This window comes from Sipha flava, unplaced genomic scaffold (assembly GCF_003268045.1).
Source record: "Sipha flava isolate LNK unplaced genomic scaffold, YSA_version1 39_pilon_pilon, whole genome shotgun sequence".
NCBI lineage: Eukaryota > Metazoa > Arthropoda > Insecta > Hemiptera > Aphididae > Sipha > Sipha flava.
Genome location: NW_020273107.1, coordinates 661,905 through 680,198, shown reverse-complemented (window position 1 = coordinate 680,198; position 18,294 = coordinate 661,905). Strand labels below are relative to the sequence as shown.

Sequence of the window (18,294 nt, the reverse complement as noted above, 5' to 3'; positions counted from 1 at the left end):
GTTTGTGGGCTACATCGTTCTGAAGTTCCTGATTAACAATATTAGATTAATCAAGTCCTTATTTTTTAGTGAACCCAACACAAAGTGTGTAGTCCGAAACTCCAAGTGTGCACTTCGGGATTCGAGAAGTGTGTACCTAATAAATACCTACTAATAAATAAGCTACCTACTATGAAGATGTTTTTCGGGAAGTCAGTTTAAGCAGATAGTTGATGAGGACTTAAATATATCAATTACATTTTAAGTTATATATCCTACATTAAAATAAATAATTTAATTATAATGTGCAATTCGATTAAAGAAAATAATTATTACTAAAAATTATTACTGAAATTGTACTAAAAATTATAATCATATTGAAGGGGGTAGAGAGGAGCTCTGTATCATATCATTGTATATTAAAAAATGTGCAGTACGAATTTTTATGAAAAATAGGGACTGGGTTAATCTATATAATTTATAGTAATTTTCGTTCCAGAATTAATCAGTTCTCCGTTGATTTTATGAGTCATTCCTTTAGATATTTTTACAGTTAAAACTTTTAAAGTAATTTAAAAATAAACTAAAATAATGTTTTCAATGTTATTATTAAAACCCATTTAATTACCCATTTTTGAAAATTATAATTACCATTTCCATTTTATCACGTAGTATAATATTGAATGTTATAAATTATAATATAACAAATACATTTTTTGTTTGCCTTTTAATATTTGTTCTCCGTCTATTGCACTGGATGAGAAATTTAACTTAATTTGATACACTTAAATACCGCAAGTAGTAACAATGACATATTTTGTTGAAAACGAAAAATTTATTTTCTTCACAAACAATACACATTGCAAATCAGCAAAACCAATAAATTTGCTGAATATATTTTAATTAAACTGAAAAAAAAAACGTTTGTAATCTGATCACGGGATAAACTAAATGTTTTCTAGTAGCCATTGTCATTTGGCTATAACAATTATTAATTACTATTCTACAAATTAAATGACCGTTCAAATATTATCGTTTATTAAAATAATTGTATAATAGAGACGTACGTAATATGTAACAATATTGCATGTCGGTGTTTTTCACAAACAGAATAACCGGTTATTGAAATCCTTCTAAGTTCAGTGATCTGAAGTTGATCGGATTCCCTACGACCATAGAACAATAACCCGTGTCGCATTGAAGTTCGTGTTTTATCATTAAGAATAATAATATAACCAACAGTGCAACGAACTTGGAATCGATCTCAATATATGTATACATCCAGTAATTGGTTTATGGAAATTTCATTTTCAACAAATTTAATGTTTTATTATTGCTGTTCCACGGAGATGCGACAAACCGATACGATCAAATGTATTCGTAATCTGTAATTTTTATTATTTTTTTATTCATCAATTAACAACCAAATTGAAAACAATTCTTAAGGACAATGGGATGCCATTGAGAGGGAAACATAATTTTAATTGCATAAAAAAATAAATATAAACGGAAACGTATTATTTATAAACTCTCATGGGAACATGTCACACACTGTTCATCACTGGTTCTCAAGCTGGGAGGCGCGCCCCCTTTGGGGGGCGTGTACACATTACTGGGAAGACGCAAGCAATTATTACAAAACACAATTTTTATTTATTAATTCCGAATATCGTATAGTTTATTTATAAAGTACACAAAAAATGGTGATCGATTTTTTTTTAATTTATAGGAGAAGAGGGCGCGAGAGATTTTTGAAAGTCTACAAAGAGAGCGTAGAATAGAAAAGGTTGGGAACCACTGCTGTACATCGTAATGTTGCATATTTTACAATAAAATTCAAGAGTATCTAATAATATAGCATAATGCCTAAATTCAATTAGATGTCTTGCGCTGACGAATTGGATTTTTTTTTTAATGATAAAGCCTGTTGCGATTGCCTGTTGCGCCTATGCTGTCAACACCAATATAATCCGACCTAACACTAAACAGGACCTCAGAGATCAATCGCTTTGGTTTCATGCTCATGCATAATAATACCTAATTAATATAAACTTCGTTGTGTCATGGTTTTGTCGTTCGTGGTGCAACGATCATACAGTCGATTATAAAAATATACTCGATTCGTAACATCATTTAACTGCACAAATCGTAGTCGTAATAACAAGTAGGCTATGATGTTATTGGTGTTATTTTCAGGCGGTGTAAATGTTATAGCATACGTAACACCAACATTTTAATAAATTAATAATTATAATACATCACCAGCACCGGCGGCAGACGGCAGTAAAGGTACCCCCCCCCCCCCCCCATACATCGTGCATGAACCGCAATATCATATTTGTTTACCGTACGAGTTGATAATATTGTCTTATCAAAATTCAGAACAGTGCTCGCGTCTGAACGTCTTGCGTTTACGATATAAGTATTAATATTTAAAAATACAATGTTCAACAGTTTCTTATACCTACCGCAGGTTTTCTTGTTGAATAATTATTAATAGTCGTGAACATCGAACAATATTTATTTAATTATTCATTCGAATCCATCCGTTTTACGATTTCATGAAGCAACGTTTTCGTCTACCCCAGTAAAATGTTTAGTAAAGTCAAGGGCTATGATGAGATAACTAGTTCCAGTGATGAAGACGAAGCGAAATCATTGAAGGTAACGCACGATATTATTATCGAAAAACTTTACATGTATAAGTAAAGATAATAAACTAATATATTTAATTAGATAATTTGACTAATACATAATACTGTTATGTTGTTGTAGGAAGTTTTTAGCGAAAAAAGTCCACTTGTTGTTAAACAAACACCAGTTGAAGCTAGAACATCAACTCAACAAGATGTAGGCAGAGAACCTCATGGAGATACTTTTAAAGGAACTCAGTATTTTGCTGCACTAGTTGGTAAACACTTTTTATCTCATCATTCGTTGATTTGTCTTGAAATAACCCACTTGTTCTGTGTACTTACCACAGTTACTATTGGCGGATTCATTGTGGGTACAACAGTTGGATGGTCATCTCCAGCTGGCCCATTACTAGAAAACAATCATTATGGATTCAATGTAACTGAGGAAAATGTTTCGTGGATTGCAGCATTGGTACCTTTCGGTGCCTTACTTGGTTGCCCAGCAATAGGTGGTTTAGTGGACAAATTAGGACGAAAGAACATGATGATTATATTAACTGCACCCACATTCATTGGTTGGGCAATGATAATATGGGCTCAATCTGTAAGTATAAAAATTTATTAAAACCCCATTCTTATTTTTGCTGACAATCATGTTTTTTAAGGTGGTTTGGATCTATGTTGGGAGAATATTAACTGGATTTGCTAGTGGTTCATATTCTGTTATTGTACCCTTGTACACTTCTGAAATAGCTGATAAAGAAATTCGTGGTACTTTGGGTAATTATTTTCAATTACAAGTCAATCTAGGAATCTTGTTCATCTATATTTTGGGATGCTATGTAAGTACATTTCAGTTCTAATTAACTTATCATCTAAAAATACTATGTTTTTTACAGTTTGATGTTTTTGGCTTGTCAGTTGCTTGTGCAATAGTTCCATTGATATATTTATGTTTTTTGGTTTTAATACCAGAGAGTCCATTTTTTTATCTTATGAAAGGAGATGTTGATAATGCTCGATTGTCACTAAGATTCTTTCGTGGACGCTTGTATAATATAGAACCAGAATTAAATACCATGCAGAAATCTTTAGCTAAGGTATACAAATATAATTTAAATATATTATAATTTATTGATGACTACAGCTAATTATATATATATATATATATATAATTTATTAATTAAATTAAATAAATAAATTTAATTATTTAATAATATTTTAATAATAATTTTATTTAATAAATATTTTCTTGCAGACTGAAAGAGAAAGAGTTCCTACTATTGAAGCATTTCAAACTAAACCAGCAAAACGAGGCTTAATTGTGGGTCTTGGATCTATGTTTTTTCAACAGTTCACTGGATGCAATGCTATTATTTTCTATGCGACAGCTATCTTTACTGTAAGTATACAAAATTAATATTTATAAAAATATTTACGCTAATATGAATTTATTGCAGGCAACTGGTAGCAAAATTCAATCAAGTACATCAACAGTAATTGTGGGTGTTATGGCTGTAATATCCACGTATATTTCTACGCTTGTAGTTGATAAATTAGGAAGAAAGATTTTACTGTTGTTCTCCGTTGTTTCAATGGGAATTTGTACTTTCCTCATCGGTGGATTTTTTTATTTAAAAGATTCCAATTACAATATTTCATCTATTGCATTTATTCCATTAGTATCATTATGTATATTTATCATTGCATTCTCTATTGGCTTTGGTCCCATTCCATGGATGATGATAGGTGAAATATTTCCTGCTCAAATTAAAGGTAATATATTTACTCAGATGAATACAAGATAAATTAGGATTCTATATTTTACATTTGTTAAAAGTCCATGTATCCATGTATATGACATATTCAAATTCCATGTACCCTGATTAGCTGAATATCAAGGGATAATGCAAGTGCTCCCTTCCCATTTAAGAAAAATAATTAAATTATATGATGTATATATTTTTTATAAGATACCAAGAAGTTGAGAATATGAGGAGACCAATGACAATAAGTGGTAATATGATAGATATAGCCGAAAACTTAAAATATTAAAGATCATTTGTACAAAAGGACAGGGGTTTTGGCATGGATGTATAACATTTAAATTAGGTTTAAACAGGATTAAGTGAGGTTGGAAGAAATTGAAAGAAGCATTGGACATTTTTTATGATTAGATAACCCCAGTGAGTCTAAAAGGTAAATTTTTACAGGAGTGTAGAAAGACTAACTATGCTATAAGATTCAGAATGTTGAACAGTTGACAGGAGAATAAAGCAAAGTATGAGTGTTGTGGAAATGAGAATGCTTAGATGGATGAGTGGAATGACAAGAAAAGATAGAATATAATAATAATAACAATAATAATAATAATAGGAATGAATATATAGTAGTATTAGAGTAGCGTCTATAGTGGACAAGGTGAGAAAAAATAGACTATAATGAGACGAGACAAAACAATTGCAGTAAGAGTTGTTATGAAAATGAACGTTGAAGGGAAAAGAAAAAGAGAAAGACCAAATAGCGATGGTTGAATAGAATTAAAAATAATATGAGGGCTATTGGTATGTGTGGGATGTAGAAAATCGAGATGATTGGAGGTTTAGGACAAGGGTGGCAGACCCCATATAGTTGGAAGAAAGGTGAAGGATATAAAGAAGATGATTACATTTTTTTTCATGAAAATAATTAATACATATTTAATTTTTTTAAATACATACATAAATAAATTTGCAAGTATTCATAATTTATTAATTTTTATTTTATAATTATTTTATTTAAATAATATTTTATAACATATTTAACATGATAATATAATAAAAATATTTTTCATTTAAAATAATCTATGTTCTTATGTTTAATTAATTATATTAAGTAAATAGAGTAATTATACTTTTAATTAAATTTTAATACATGGGTAGTTGGACATCTAATATACATGTAAGCAAACTTCAAAACCATGTCTGTGTACATACAAATACCAAAAAGGGAACCCTAGTAAAAATTTGATACAGTCATATTGTTGTATGTTTATAACTTTTTATATTTTATGTTATATTTCAGGTATTTCTAGCTCAATTGTGTGCATGTCCAATTGGTTTTTTGCTTTCTTGGTCACCAAATTTTTCTTAACGTTGGTATCTGCTATTTTTATATACAATACTTTCTTCTTGTTCACATTCTTCAGTTTGTTGGGCATATTCTTTGTGATTTTAATTGTCCCAGAAACTAAAGGCAAAACAATGGAAGAAATTCAACTACTCCTTGGTGCTGATCCCGTTTTACCAGAGAATATTGAAAATCAAAATGAAATTCAAGGTTAATGAGATATTAAATTAAAATAATTTTACTGTATCTATGTTTATCAATATTTATTTATCTTCAATTTATACTTAGTGAAACAATTTTACATCCTCAAATTTAAAAATAAATAATTATGATACCAAAGTATAATTTATTATTATTATTATTGTTAATCACTCGTAAAATGGTAACATATTTTTATAATTAATCTCATATTGTAAAATATCTTCCAACTGTATTATTTAAAAATCTAATAAATAATTGTTAAAAGATAAGGTTATTATTTATTTACTTTTGGAGATACTTCAGATAGAATAGTTAAAATTTATATATTTTAAACTGGTTATCAAAACTTGGCTGTGATGTGTAAAATTGTTTTAAGTCTTGTGCTATATTAATTTGATCTTAAACATTGGTTTTATTAAATACTTTTATCATAATTAAAGATGTTTGTTTTTTGTCATAGTTATACTTCAATTGTTGCTAATTTATTACACCGTTTAATATTTATATTATTGATTATGTGTTTAGTTTTATTTTATTTTTTTTTTTTTGCTAGTTTATTACTTATCAATAGCACTATTATGTTTATGTACGAAATAATTTTGAATTTTATCTCTTCTTAGATGTTCAACTATTATCTATACTCAATTAAAATCTGTGATACCTTGAGACTATTATTGTACACATATTGTTTATGGGTATGAAAAAAAAATGTGAATGTATTCAAATAAATCAATAAATTAATACATAATATACACATACACATTATTATTTTTGTTTCAATAACTATATTATGATTTTTGTATATTACTCACCTATAGACTATTATCATTAAGCGTTTTTCAAATTCACAGTTACTACATTCTCAACGGTCTAGTATTTTCTTATAAGGCATTTAATTGTTTCTTTATACATTATGGAAATTAGTAAGGAATTTTGTTGTGATAGATATATTTATATTTTATTTCTATGTTTAAATAATTTAATAATGTACAATTTCAAAAAAAAAAAAAAAACTGAATGTTATGAGTTATGGTATTCAAAAATACTTACAATATTTTTTATATTTTATTTGCATTTAGCATTTATTTATTTTTCACCATAATCTTAAAATCATTTTTTTTAAGTATCTGTTAAAAATGATAATTAGCTCAGTAAATTTATAACTACTAACTATAATAGATTTTAAATTAGAACACATCAGGCAGTGAACAAAAACCGGTCTGAGTGTCTAACGCCAGGGCACTCCTGAGATTCTTTGGAAACCAATAGAATGATCTTATTCCAAACACTGTATAGTAGTGCTGGAATAACATTTGAAAATCCTAAAATGTAAATAAATCTGGATTTATACTAATTTTATTAATGAAACATTTTAAGTAGTTGGTTATATAAAATTTATAAATTAAAAGTACTTTAAAATAACGATGATATAATAAATGCCAGCGGCCATGTAACAAGATCTCCGAAATGAGGACCAAAGATTATAGGGTAATAATGTACCTTGTTCTGTAGAGGAAATCACCAGGTATTCCATTGGACTCTGTAGAAGACACATTTTTTAGACTGATGAGCTTGAGGGGGATATCATTAGGAATGAAGTAACAGTTTAGTAAGCTAATATCAACTAATCAGCAAGGTCAAATGTAGGTCAAATGTAAACTTCGCATAAGCTTTATTTTTACGATAAATCAAAGCTTTGAGCTCTTTGAATAACCAGGGGAGAAAACTAAATATAGAAGTAGGACACAAGGACAAACCTCAAGATCGAATTGTGGAGAAAATTAGGGAAGATGTTAACTACAGTATTTAAGTCAAGGTTGAATAGAGTAGAGACCAGACTTGGGTAAAATACTTTTTAAAAGTATTTAGAATGAATACTCGAATATTTACAAAAAATAGTATTCCGAATATGTATTCAAATACATTATTTAGAATACTTCAAAAGTATTCCGAATACTTTTAAAATACTTCTAGTTTTCATACTATAAAAATATTAGATGTCCACTCAACAGAAATATTTGAGATTGTAAACTAAATATATGTTATTGTATTGTATTTTTATAATACATAACTGTTATAATTTATGGTTTACAACAATAATAAACACCTGATATTAGCTTATACAAGATACGACGGAGAAGTAATGAAATCATTTAAAAAAGAGATGATTTAACGGTATTCAGAATACTCGTTATAAGTAGGTATTCAAAATACTTTATTGGTTAGGTTAGGTACTTGGTTTGGTACTTTATTGAATACTTTCAAAAAAAGTATTTAAAAAGTATTCGAAATACTACCAAAGTTTGGTAGAGACCCCCAATCGTAGAAAGACAAAAAAGATATATAATAGAGTTATAATTAGTCTTTTTGAAGTTCAGAAAATAATGCGAGGTATTAAACATAGTAGAGGTAGAGGTTAGGTTAGGAAATGAAATATCAAGAGGATATGGATCAGTGGCAGATCTAGGATTTTATCATGGAGGGGATGTAAAATATTTTCGTACATAATATTTATAGGTATAATAAGTTTTATTCTACTAAATTTACAATACAAAATTTAATTTTTTTGATGACTGTGCCATTACTCTATGGCCGTATTCCGGGTCATGATATAAATAATAGGTGTATATCTGTAATCTGATATGAAGTTAGATACTAATGTATACTAGTTTATCCTTCTTGGTTATGAAATAATGAAAACGAAATAATAAAAGAATAGTTTTAATTTAAATTGTGCATGCAAAAATTGAATTGGTTGCAAAAAAAATTTTTTTAACTCTCGGCCCATGGGGGGGGATCTATTCCCCATATCCACCCCCGTAGATCCGCCACTGATATGGATTAGGTGGTACAAACGGTTCAAGAGATTTACAAACAATAACGGAATCGGTGTTACAACAAATCAGATCAAGAATGAAACCATTAAAGTTTAAAATATAATTTTTTTTGTAGAACACATTGAAAGCAATCACCGTTCGTGTGAGCTATCTGCATTCCAACTACGTATGCTTGAGATTTACGATCAAGTTCTAAGCGGCGTTTAAGCAGTAGGGTACGTTGTAAGAGAGTCTTATCTTTGGCAATGCGAATGTTTAGCGGAAAACTAATACCACTTTTTTTATCTCATAATCGTTGGATAATAAATTAGAAATACATTCTTTAGATTCAAGAATTATATTCGATGGACGAATGTTGTTAGGCTGAGCTTTACCCAAACAAACCACTTTCTATTGAGCGGGAAGTTTGCCTATAGGAGGAGTGACGACATTCTCAATGATTTGTCATCGGTGATATGCTGAAAGGTAGGGATAATGTAGTAATCAGATGACTCAGAAATAATGCATACCAATAAGCTGGTGGGACATTTGTTCTGTTCAAACGTTTGTAAAAATAATAACCTGCAATACTCGAGCACAACAGAGGAATTTTAGTTGTATCACTACCCCAAGAATATTAGACATCAGTACAATATAAATATGGTTATAGATGTATTGTGATAAGTTCAAAATTATTTCAAATAAAAGCAAAAAAAGTTTTAACATGTTTCTTCGTAATAAATAAATAATTGTAGCAAAAATCATACAAAAATTAATATTAGGTCATTAACTAACTTTATTGAGTTCTTAGTTTAGGGACATCTGAAAATAATTCTAAGTCGACGATTTTTTTTTTCTTCATTTGATTCATATTAAAACACAAGTTTTTCTCACTATTAGATATTAAAATAACCATTTTTTTTTTTTTTTTTGGTTCCACGCTTATGTTCACTGACCATTATTATGGGTAGATACTGAATAGCGAGTGGGTAAAATTAAAATTTGATATTCGCCAACTGCATTTTCTGTATGTTGCAGCGAAACTCATAATGATAGTTATCGAGGTTACACGAACAATAACAAAAATAAATATTACACAAAACCTAGTAAAAAAAAAAAAAAAAATAATTAATTAAGTAAAAAAACAAACGTAATAGAATCAAGTTTCAAACATAAATTAACTCTTCTCTAATAATTATAAACGAGGACTTCGGGGGTCAATGTTAATAAAATAATAGTAACTAATTACAATAAACAATAAATGTTCAACGTTTATAATGTTATCTTTTAAAAGCAACGCATTGCATCTATACCAAGTTTACAGATTCCGTTCATGTCAGTATTAAACATTTATACCATTCAACTAATTCACGAATAATTGTTATGAAAAAGTTTTTCCTATCTGTACGTCTTCCTGTGCACCACACTATTATGCGGCACGATGTACTGTTAACAAATCCAATTTATTGATAAATATAACAAATTACTGGTGTTGAAATACCTTTTCGTCTTGGTCGGTGCCAGTGGCGTACATACGGGGGGGGGGGGGGGGTGTCCGGGTTTAAAAGCCCCAGGGCCAAAAAAAAGAAAAGAAAATTGTTTTATTATTGATGACGTGTAATATATTCGTAGTTTCATTATTACGCTTTGAACTTAAAATATACAACTACACAAATATTATGATAATTAAATAATTATATTGATAGGTGTTAGAAAAATGTTAACTATGCTGTTTTTATATTCCAATAGCTATTAATTTACTGTAATGTAAAAGTAAACTGTAAATTGGTAAAAAAGTTGTATAAAATAATATCTATTTATAGCAGTTATTTATCTTATTTATCTGTGCAACGAAAAAAAAAGAAAACGATTATTTTTGTTAACCCCCCCCCCCCCGAGCAAGATTGAATGTACGCCACTGATCGGTGCATTATACTTCATACTAATCGGCATTCGGTACATAAACTTTAATGTAAAAATTTATTATACTCGAATACTTATGTCGTTCAACGAGTGAATTTTTTTTATTGTTTCAACTAAAAATCTAATCTAAATGTTAAGTTCTTTATACTAACGTGAACTGATGTAATTTTATCCGTCTTGTCTTAATGGATCATTACATACATAATTAATCGAATTAAAAAATTATGATAACAATGGGTTGTCGGTGGTCTTGCGTAGAAATGGAAATTATTATTAGTTTATAACAACTATGTATCATTATAACACATTGAATCCAATAATTATTTTCAAATCATCACAAATTCGAATAAATGATTCATACTTAATTTTAATAATAGACTATGATTAGAGCGTGATGTCCGCTTCAAGTGTACGATTGATAATATTAAACTATTAAATTAATGTTGCACATTTAACAAGCTAGAAAAGAAGTGTAAATAATTTACCATATTATCAATTATTGACATTAGTATTTTGTAATTTACTACACATTTTCAGTGCATAAGCATCAACTGCTGATGATGGTTTTATTGTACGTTGGATAAATTTCTTTTACCGAAATATCGATATTTCTAATTATTTCTTACATGAAACAGAATCAATATCTTTGGTAAAAACGAGTTGCGAGTACCTGCAACAATGTCCGGCGGAACCGATAGCATACAGTTCGACATTTCGAATTTCACAGTCGAAGATCAATCGCTGAAGGTATCTAATTAGTATTACATGTTGGTACACAAGTTCTGTAAAATAGTAAAAAAATTACTTGAATACATTTTTTGTAACAGCATTCTGTCGATGGCACGCTAGGTTTATAAAATACAAATTAAAACATGAATTTTAATAAATGTTTGCTATTTTGCATGGTGCCGACAAAATAAATATAAGTGTTCGAGTGCATATAACAATAATGGATATCATCCATCTTTTGACCTTTCTGCGAAGCCAAAAAAATTAATATTTTTTTCGTGTGTACATTTCATACTTTGATGTATTCGTGCGACTGTAGCGATAATTTTCAAAGCACGATTTGATCAGCTTATCTCGTGCAATAAATATTGTACGATAACAATCGCAATCGCATTGGTGTGAGTGGTAATTTAATTTTATTTTTAAATACATATAAATAATAATAGACGATAATTATCGTACATCGCATATCGCGTATCTCATATATCGTATCGCTCTGGTATGCGTCCCGCCTAAGGGTTTATTTGCACGCTAGTGGCTTGTTTGTACTATATATGGAGGTATGTTCAGGGTGAAAGTTCGAGTTGAAACATAAGGTTTACCATATTAGTATACATACAGTGGCGCAACCAGGATTAATTTTTTTTGAGGGGAGGGGGTTATAAATTTGAAAAAAAATTAGTTTGGAAGGGGTGTGGTGGGGATAATGAGGTAAGGTTGAGGTTATTACATATTTCGGGGGGAGAAGGGGTCATAATTCCCCTAGTTTCACCACTGTACACATGTATCATTTTTTCCCTTTTCGACTGCCTGAAAATATTTTATTATGTTTAATTTGTTGATTTTAATTTATTACCTGTTAAAGTATGTAAAAAATAATATAATATAAGTAAATGAAAATACATATCAATTTAGTATCTATACGACGATTGTATACTTTCTTTTATATCGTAATAGTAATTTCTCTAATTTAAAATAGTAAAATAGAAAATTAACTAAGCCAATTAAAAAAATTAATTACATTTTCATACATCTTATAATTTTATAATAAAGTTTACTCAATAGTAAAATATTACAGATTGTGGACGGATAATTTTATCCACTCCATGAAAAAAGAGATTGTACTAAGTGGACCTGACATATACATACAAATCTACACGTTATAAATACTTTTCAAAAGCGTTATTTATTATTTACATGTCTGCGCATTGGATAGCCGAGCATTTAATTCTAACAAATAATTTAAAGCGCAAGCTACGAAAAGTGAAGATTAAAATATTGTTATATATGTTGTATATACCTACGTACTATTGTAATTGAAATTATTGTATAATCGTTTCGGGGAAATATTAAAAATAATTCGTTGGTTATAGAAAAAATTGAGCGAACATCACACTTTGTTCGATGCCAAAATTTTGGCCAAAACAATTTCAGTTTCTTTGGAGGAAATAAATCTTGATAAAGAACAGCAGCCACGAAGAGGAGCTCAATATTTGGTCGCAGTAATCGGTAAGTTTTTGTATCCTGTAAAATAAATGTTTTAAAAATAAAAGGTTCCCCCTCCCACCATCGAGTAATCGATATTGGTTTCGTGCACGCCATTACAGTGTAATATACTTGTAGTGACCGTTTCGGGGTTCATCATTGGCACAACGCTCGGATGGACATCTCCAGCAGGACCGATGATGAAAAACAAACAGTACAATTTTCCCGTGACCGAGGAAAACATTTCGTGGATCGCGGCGTTGATGCCACTCGGCGCCATGATCGGTTGTCCAGTCATGGCTGCCGTAGTGGACAATTTGGGGCGCAAAAGAACGATGGCATTTTTGACCATACCCACTATCATTGGTTGGGTCACGATAATATGGGCATCATCTGTAAGTATCAAAACTTACTTCGATTTAAACGATGATGACAGGGATTTTATATTTGAAATAATATCCTATTAATTTAAGTGTATATAAACATTTTTTTTTTTTATTAGCTTTTAGTAATAAAACTATGATAGCTCGATACTATTCATAATGTATCCGTAGTGGGTGCCAATTAAAATCACGAAATATTTTAACAGCGAAGATATTAATAGCGAAAAGTAAGAAATATACCTGGATACAGTGGCGTAGCCAGGATTTTTAAATGGGGGGAGGGCTAACCACTTTTTTTGGATAAGTAAGGTAAGAGAGGATATGAGAATTCACCCTTAACCCCCCACCATCTACCACCAAGTTTCTAAAGGTAATTCAAGCATTTTAGTATAGTTTTAAAAATATTTATTAATATATAATTTATAATAATAATAATAATAATTTTGGTTTCAGTGTTCAGTCAATTGCTCCACTCTGACAGCTGCATTCTCTTAGGCGAATTTCTGGCCAATTCAGTTATTATTTTACTTTCATAGAATTGCTCTTTTTTTATTTATATTAGCCATAGCTAACCCATTCAGTCTGTTTTCCGACATGGTGCTTCTTAAAAAAACTTTTAAGCGATTAAGTGCTGAAAACGTTCTTTCCGGAGTGAAAGAGGTAACTGGTAACGTGGCGAATAATTGTAAAAGTATTTTAATGTTAGGTCGAAAATTGGTGCGATGAGAGAGTGAATCAAGAGCAGAATTCGGTTTTGGAATAGTATTTTGACTCCATTGTTGCCTCCATATGAACAGGTCAGCTCTGATTGTAGATGAGGTATCATCATGGAGATCTTGGACATATATTTTAGCAGCTTTTATAATATTTTTATCGTCATACATATTTAAATTGGCCGGAATAAGTCCTTCAAGTGACATAACATCAATATGTCTGATTAAAACGAGCATTGATTCTATTAAATAGTCAAGATACATTATACATATAAACACGGCCCATGGGGGAGGCTATAGCCCCCTTAGCCCCCCCTCTTGGCTACGCCACTGCCTGGATATATCTTTATAATATAATAAGTAATAATTAACATTAAAATCAAAATACTATATAAAATAAAATTTAAATTTGATATTTTACCTAAACTTGTGTAAGTATATAAAATACATCATCACACTATTCTATGATCACAATATATATATAATATATAAAGCTTGACAGCAGTTAGGTTTAACCACGGTTTATCTTTATTACGTGATCGAATTGAAATAGTACAAAATTACATTATTGATTATCTAGTATTATTATATTATAAAGGTATACTCACTAACGAAAATAATTTCTTTTCGTCATTAATGTTTTCGCTGTTAAAACATTTCGCGATTTTTATTTTCGCTATTTTATTTTCACGATTTTCAAATGGACTCATCCGTAATGCATAATATAAATGTGTACAGCAACGCATACTTAAATCTGCGACAAAAGATCAAACTGGTTTAACCTTTTTAAGAACAACAGTGCAAACTAGAAATACTTCTCCAGCCCTCAAATGAGCTAAACTTTATTTTGAAAAAAATTAAAAATCCCTTTGTGAACAATTTGTACGGTCATCGGCCATCATAATGACTATTCTTATCGCAATTCACTATTCTACATTTGGAATTTTTCCTCAGTTTTCTCTACCGGGGTAGAATTCTTTAAAAAACAAGTTAGACACACCGAATATCCGATTCAAACTGTCCATCGACCATTCTTTCAAGTCGCTTATAAAACCCCACCTGGCAGAACATATTTTAAGTAATTTTCACTGTGTGGCACTTCAATAAAATTGTCAACCAGAGGAATATAGAAGGGAAATCAACTCTTCTATCTCAACAATTTTATTATAGGTATATATTATATCTATATATAGCTATCAGTATCTGTATTTAGAAAAATATATTAAAATTTAAAATTACAAGTTTGAATCAATGAAAAAAAATATTTGTATAAATAATTGATTTTTGTATAGATCTGGGCCAGATAGTTTTTTTCTTCTCTCCTTAGACTCCGAAAATTTAGTAATTGCAAATCTAGGGTCAAATATTGCTGTTCCAATACCAATGAGAACGATATACATTCTTGAATAACTTGATTGTTTGTTAGTTTTTAAAATTTCGAATGTACTGATACCGTTCTCTCTGGACCAGCACTATATTAAACTGATCCATTTTTGCTGTAGAGTTATTCATTTCTAGAGGAGGTGGAAATTTCTTTGCAGCATAGAGACTTATAGCATCATCGATAAAACAAGAAACTACATGTTCTCCAAATAGATTTAGAACTCCAGTCCGTCCTACTTGAATAGTTTCGATTGAAGATCTTCCGTCAGTAAATTTTATCGTGCTTTCTTTAATGATTTCTTGGTCTACAGCCAAAAGAAATTCCTTGTAGCTTAATGTTACTTCTTTTCTCACTGAAAACCAACACTTTTTAGTAGAAATAAGAGAATTTACATTATGTCGTTTTCTTAGGATTTCCTCAGTAATATTTTTATTTGTTTCTTCAATATTTTCACTTGCAAGATAATTCATAAGTTTTTCTTCAATTCCTTCTGGATAAGATTCATTTTCCATTAAAGTATTTAAATCCACAGCAACTTTCTTTACGAGCTCTATATCAGTCATAATAATCTTTGATTTTTGACTATTTTTTTGAAGTTTTTCAATATATTTCAAAATGTCCATTATATGACATGTGAGGTGTTGTTCACCCTCATCTTCCAATGTACGTAAGAATCCTTTAGCAGTAGTTTTTTCAATTTTTGTTAAGTCAGAGCTTTCAATAAATGCTCAGCAAATCGTACTTCAAATATAATTAAAATAGGACTATACTCGACTAGTCGTGGATTATGGTAACTTGCCTACTTGTACAATGTACCAGTGCTGGTGTATTCAGCGGCGGATCTAGAATATTTTGACAGGGGGGGGGGGCACAATAATTATTCTTGTAAAATTTATTTTTAAATTATAACAATCGGAAAAAAGCGATAACACCGGCAGTCCGACGCATGGTGATATGCTGGGAGTTCCGGAGTCCGACAATAGAAAAATACGATATTAAAAGTAACTAGTAAAGACCGTAGAGTTATACTAAGATATTTACTTATGTCAAGTTCAAATTATTTAAATTATAGTGTACATAAAAAAAAATTATTCAAATAAAACATTTATAAAAGCTATAAAAATATAAAAATTTTCCCCGTCATTTTTTTTAGATCCCACTTGACAGGAGGGGCACGTGCCCCTGTGCCCCCCCCTGTATCCGCCACTGGGTGTATTCGTCAAGTATGCCAGTCGTGGAAACTCTTTATTTGTGTATGACTTGTGCACTTGCCAAGTGTACGATGATTGGCGTACTTCTTAAATACGCCAGTCGTGGGAGACCGGTTTTAGACGAGTATAAGTATTACTTTACTATGAAATATGAATACTAAATAACTGTACAAACGTAATTACGTAATATAAGTAGAAAATCAGAAATTTAGAACATAGCACGTTATTCCTTCCCAGCCTTCAATTTATGAAGACAATGACGATCGACGATTTCCTAAGAAAACGATAAAATTACGTGTCTTATTTTCGTAATTACATCTATATCTATTCCTATTTTATATCAATAAACAATTCCGGCAAAGCTTTAACTGCGTGCATATGACATGTTCTACATTCAATAAAATATTATTGTTTATCACATAATATGGGATAAACTATACCCAATGGAGAGCTTAAAATAGTTTTATGTCCCTTATATATTTATAATAATAATTAATAATTGACAATGGTATCGGTTGATATGAGAATGTGCACAATCACCTACTAATGGGTAATATTCAAATATCACTGGGGGGCACTAGTGTCATGTACTATGTATGTTATAATATGATCTGCCAAACCTAGATAGCCTCCGAACGTAGAGGTAGCAACCGCTACCTACGAACCCTATTCGGTAGGTCATCGCATGCACATCTGTCCATAAGATCCATACGTACGTAACGCTGCAGTGCATTATGGTGTCTAGGTGACGTGGATCTACGTCGGTAGAGCTCTGACCGGATTCGCCAGTGGTTCGTATTCCGTCATCGTGCCCCTATACACTTCGGAAATAGCCGACATGGAGATCCGCGGCACGCTGGGCACGTACTTTCAGCTCCAAATGTTCCTGGGAATCCTGTACACCTACGTTTTCGGGTCGTATGCAAGTCATCCGCGCACAGGGATCGCCCAGATTTTCTTATTCAAGAGTCGCTCTGGTTACAGGTCAACGTGTTCAGTCTGTCGACGGCCTGCGCACTGGTCCCGACGGTGTTCGCATGCCTGTTGGTCCTGGTGCCGGAGAGCCCGATCTATTACCTGATGCGAGCGGATGTTGAGAACGCTCGGTCGTCGTTGAGATACTTCCGCCAGTCCCTGGGCAACGTGGAGGAAGAGCTGGAAGCCATGCAAGTGTCCCTGGTCAGAGTGCGTGCACGCCTGAATATTATGATTGATTTCCCTAGGCGCGTACTGACAATGTGCAACCATGCACGGCATGGTGTTTTGTTGCAGGCCGAGAGGGACAGGCTCACGCTGACAAAAGCATTCCAAACGGCTCAGGCCAAACGAGGTCTGTCGATCGGCCTCGGGCTCATGGTGTTCCAACAGTTTACCGGATGCAACGCAGTGATTTTCTACGCGACGACTATTTTCAACGTACGGACACGCGCAGTGGCGTACTTAGGAATTTTAGGACAGGGGCAACACATATTTCCCCCTACCCCCAGTCAAAAGAAAATGTCGTTACTAATCATTATTATTTATTAAAACCTCTATTAATTGCTAGGTATACAATATGAATACAAAATTCAAATCTATTTCTTCTTCGATTTGGAACTAGCAAAATCATTAATTATTTTTTTTAAAAATCTATTGAAGTGGTTATTTCGGCTTCGATTGGTAATACCGCTAAAGCCGAGCAGTGGTCTTGTGCCATTGTAGATGGTGTACATAAGAAAATATGTAG

General features: G+C 31.1%; 2 protein-coding genes across 3 annotated transcripts; both read left to right on the top strand.

Moving 5' to 3' along the window:
- Nucleotides 1-2,336: 2,336 nt before the first annotated feature.
- Nucleotides 2,337-6,102, top strand: LOC112688581 (facilitated trehalose transporter Tret1-like). Its single transcript, XM_025561849.1, has 8 exons — nt 2,337-2,643; nt 2,755-2,890; nt 2,963-3,219; nt 3,281-3,457; nt 3,515-3,715; nt 3,874-4,017; nt 4,076-4,391; nt 5,679-6,102. Exons 1-8 carry the CDS (start codon nt 2,572-2,574, stop codon nt 5,936-5,938), a joined length of 1,563 nt encoding a protein of 520 aa, XP_025417634.1. The 5' UTR covers nt 2,337-2,571; the 3' UTR covers nt 5,939-6,102.
- A 5,033-nt stretch (nt 6,103-11,135) lies between these two features.
- Nucleotides 11,136-18,246, top strand: LOC112688587 (facilitated trehalose transporter Tret1-like). Of its 2 annotated transcripts, none has more exons than XM_025561859.1 (7): nt 11,136-11,234; nt 11,299-11,410; nt 12,766-12,901; nt 13,016-13,272; nt 17,314-17,490; nt 17,553-17,747; nt 17,841-18,246. In XM_025561859.1, exons 1-7 carry the CDS (start codon nt 11,221-11,223, stop codon nt 18,093-18,095), a joined length of 1,146 nt encoding a protein of 381 aa, XP_025417644.1. In that variant the 5' UTR covers nt 11,136-11,220; the 3' UTR covers nt 18,096-18,246. The 2 variants fall into 2 exon arrangements, with proteins under 2 accessions (XP_025417644.1, XP_025417643.1); XM_025561858.1 differs by having other exon boundaries at nt 11,138-11,234; nt 17,553-17,753; nt 17,841-18,243.
- Nucleotides 18,247-18,294: the final 48 nt, after the last annotated feature.